General features: G+C 43.3%; 1 protein-coding gene across 1 annotated transcript; it reads right to left on the bottom strand.

Annotated features, from left to right (window-relative positions):
* Nucleotides 1-1,104: 1,104 nt before the first annotated feature.
* LOC143635378 (uncharacterized) lies at nt 1,105-1,566 on the bottom strand. Its single transcript, XM_077103229.1, has one exon. The coding sequence runs from the start codon at nt 1,564-1,566 to the stop codon at nt 1,105-1,107; it is 462 nt and encodes a 153-aa protein (XP_076959344.1).
* Between the last annotated feature and the right edge of the window lie 2,292 nt (nt 1,567-3,858).

The following is a 3,858-nucleotide window of genomic DNA, read 5'->3' as shown; positions in this document are numbered from 1 at the left end:
CAAAGTGGCGTGCTAATTTTAAATGCATGTAATTCTCACCACCTCAAGGTAGTCAAATTACGGTAATACTCTTTATGCCTTATCGAATTTTCAGCTTTACTATCCTCCCTCAAGATGAGAACCAACACTCATTATCGAATTTGGACATGGCGAGGCGCCACCACTCATTATTTTAAATGCATGTAATTCTCACCACCTCAAGGTTTATGATTATTAGGTTTACTAATAATAATCAAAGGAAACCTTTCAAAGCTAGTTGGGCCTACCGATATATCCCAAGCTAAGTGCGCTATCTTTTTATTTAATCTCATTTATAATAGTAGTTTTAAAAGATCAACCTTAAATAATAATATCATTTTCCATTATTCGCAAAACAAATTTTCAGGACATTTTTTTAAAAAATTTTCAAAATTTTTTTATTTTTATTTATTATGTATTTTTTATACCTAAAAACGTCAGTTTTCCATCCTCACACTTAAAATTCACATTGTCATCAATGTGAGACAAGAAAAAGACAAAAATAAAGCAGAAATAAAATTTAAAAAAAAACAAAACAAAAACAAAGAAAATGGAACAGACTCCCCTGGTAATGTGGAAGTGATCTTCATATGTCATGTTCCAATAATGCGACCGTATAACATTTCATTCACGGCCGCAGCTTTTGGGTACCCTTTTACAATCAAATAAGCTCAGAACGCCCTGGTCCGAATGGAGATTGAGTACGAACGTTAGCATCCTAACCAGCAAACCAAAGCTCAAAGCACCCAAAGCAGACATCAAACAGACTCTAAAACTTAAAAACCGACTCAAAATACAAAAATAAAAGAAAACAAATACAAAAATATACAAACTCTACACTCGGGTATTCACCCAAGGTCCTATCCTTTTCAATCGATCAACCTAGGGATGTCGAGGAGAAACACGTCTTCCTCAATCGAGTCAATTGGCCCACCAATATAACGCTTCAACCTATGGTCGTTCACCTTCCATGATCTTCCCTCCTGATCAACTAACTCTATAGCACCATGCGGGAATGCTACCTTCACCGTATATGGACCTACCCATCTCGATTTAAGCTTACCTGGAAATAACTTCAGACGGGAATTATAAATCAACACCTGATCTCGCGTGCGCTCTTCGTAACGCTTTCCTATCACGCAACGCTTTCGTACGCTCTTTGTAACTCCATGATCTCGTGTACGCCTCATCTCTCAGCTCCTCTACCTCATGAATTTGGAGATACCGGTTTTTCATAGCCTGGGTCAAGTCTAGATTAATGGATCTCAACGCCCAATATGCTCTATGCTCTAACTCAACAAGTAGATGACACGCCTTCCCGTAAACCAGCCTAAAGGGTGTGGTCCCAATAGGCGTTTTAAAAGCTGTGTGGAAAGTCCAAAGCGCATCATCTAACTTATCGGACCACTCCTTGTGGTTGTTTCCGACAGTTTTCTCTAGAATTCGCTTAATGCCGCGGTTTGTGATCTCCACTTTCTCGCTCGTTTGTGGGTGATAGGTGGTGAACAACCGATAGGTGACCCCATACCGTTCTAACGTCTTCTCCATCTGGGCATTGCAAAAGTGTGTGCCCCTATCACTGATCAAGGCCTTGGGAGTACCAAACCGACAAAACAACCTCTTCAAGAATCTCACTACAACTCGGGCATCATTAGTGGGCAAGGCTTGAGCCTCAACCCACTTGGAAACGTAATCGATAGCCACGAGAATATATCGGTTCCCTTGAGAAGAAGGGAACGGACCCATGAAATCAATGCCCTAAACATCGAAAATCTCACAAACCTGAATAGGGTTTTGGGGCATCTCATTACGAGGTGAGATGTTACTAATGCGCTGACATGCATCACACTGTCTGACTATCACATGTGAGTCTTTAAAAATCGATGGCCAGTAAAAGCCAGAATCTAGAACTTTCCTAACAGTGGGTGACGTCCATGGTGGCCTCCAGTCAAACCCTCATGGCAATGTCTAAGAATCTCACGGCCCTCTTTCTACTCACACACCTCCTCAACACTCGATCGCGCCTACCCGAAACAAATACGGTGAATCCCAAATGTAGTGGCTGGTATCTGCGAAAAACTTCCTCCTCTGTTGATAACTCATGCCCTTGACCACCACTCCTTCGGCCAGATAATTCACAATGTCGGAGAACCATGGTAGACCCTCCTCTTCAGCACTCATGTACAAAACTGGCTCACTCTCATATCTCACTCTCACCATCATCAATGACTCGTGGGGAAACCTATCCCCGATGGCGTCCTCACTAATCTCCTATCTCTTCGGATCCTCCAGACGTGATAAGTGATCTGCAACAACATTCTCCGCTCCCTTTTTATCTCTAATCTCAATATCGAACTTGGAAAGCAAGAGAATCCATCGTATCAGGCGAGGCTTGGCATCTTTCTTGGCGAAAAGGTATCGCAATGCCGCATGATCAGTATAAACGATGGTTTTGGATAGCACAAGATAAGAACAGAATTTGTCGAACGTGAAGACCACTTCTAGAAGCTCCTTCTCGGTAGTCGTGTAATTCTCCTGAGCATCATTGAGGGTCTTACTCACGTAATGGATAGGATGGAAGTGCTTGTCCTTTCGCTGACTTAAAACAGCCCCAACTGCAAAATCGTTAGCGTCGCACATGAGCTTGAAGGGTAAGCTCTAGTTGGGTGCTACTAAGATAGGGGAGTTAACCAGATGCCCCTTGAGAAACTCAAACGCCTTCAGACAATCAGCATCAAAGTTGAATGTGATGTCCTTCTCTAGAAGGCGAGTCATGGGCCGGGTGATCTTAGAAAAATCTTTGATGAACCTACGATAAAAACCCGCATGCACGAGAAAACTACGAACGGATTTCACACTAGTCGGTGGAGGAAGTCTACTGATGGTGTCGATCTTATCTCTATCTACCTTAACACCGTCTCGCGAAATCTTGTGCCCGAGCACAATGCCTTCAGTCACCATGAAGTGGCACTTCTCCCAGTTCAGCATCAACTTCGTCTCTATGCACCGCTTCATCATCCTCTCAAGATTAGAAAGACATTGATCGAAAGAGTCCCCGTATACCGAAAAATCGTCCATGAAAACTTCCATGGAACTCTCGATCATGTCCTGGAATATCGCTACCATGCAACGCTGGAAAGTAGCCGGAGCATTACATAACCCGAAAAGTATACGTTTGTATGCGAAGGTACCGTATGGGCATGTAAAGGTGGTCTTTTCCTGATCCTCATGTGCAACCGGGATCTAGAAATAACCTGAAAATCCATCAAGAAAATAGTAAAACTATGGTCCCGATAGACGCTCCAACATTTGATCGATGAACAAAAGAGGAAAATAGTCTTTCCTAGTAACGTCGTTAAGCCTCCTGTGGTCGATGCAAACCCGCCAACCTATGACTGTCCTAGTTGAAATAAGCTCGTTGCGTTCGTTATCAATAACTGTCATCCCTCCCTTCTTAAGGACAACGTGAACGGGACTCACCCATGAAGAATCGGAGATGGGATAGATCAAGCCAGCGTCGAGGAGTTTGAAAACAGGCTTGTACTCATCCTCCATGAGTATCTTGTGCGTGTAAAAGTTCGTGCTAATGCCCTAAATGTCCATGAGTTTCCACGCAATAGCCTGTTTGTGTGCCTTGAGCACATCAACCAACCTCGACTTCTTATCATCCATCAACTAAGAAGAAATGATGACGGACAAATCGGCCTCACCGTCCAAGAAAGCATACTCCAAATGAGGAGGTAGCTCTTTAAGCCCACGGGACGGCGGTGCTTCAATAGATGGTCTCTCCTTTGGTCCCTTGGCAATCGTGAACACCTCGGGGTATTCAGGACGTGAGCT

Source organism: Bidens hawaiensis, unplaced genomic scaffold (genome assembly GCF_021521415.1).
Source record: "Bidens hawaiensis isolate Kalapana, Puna unplaced genomic scaffold, B.hawaiensis_p1.1 tig00007455_1, whole genome shotgun sequence".
NCBI classification, from domain to species: Eukaryota; Viridiplantae; Streptophyta; class Magnoliopsida; order Asterales; family Asteraceae; genus Bidens; species Bidens hawaiensis.
The sequence above is the reverse complement of the archived record's forward strand: the minus strand, read 5'-3'. Positions and strand labels throughout refer to the sequence as shown.

What these genes read in the sequence shown, in the direction of transcription:
- LOC143635378 (XM_077103229.1), bottom strand. Translation starts at nt 1,566, where the DNA reads ATGGAGAAGACGTTAGAACGGTATGGGGTCACCTATCGGTTGTTCACC.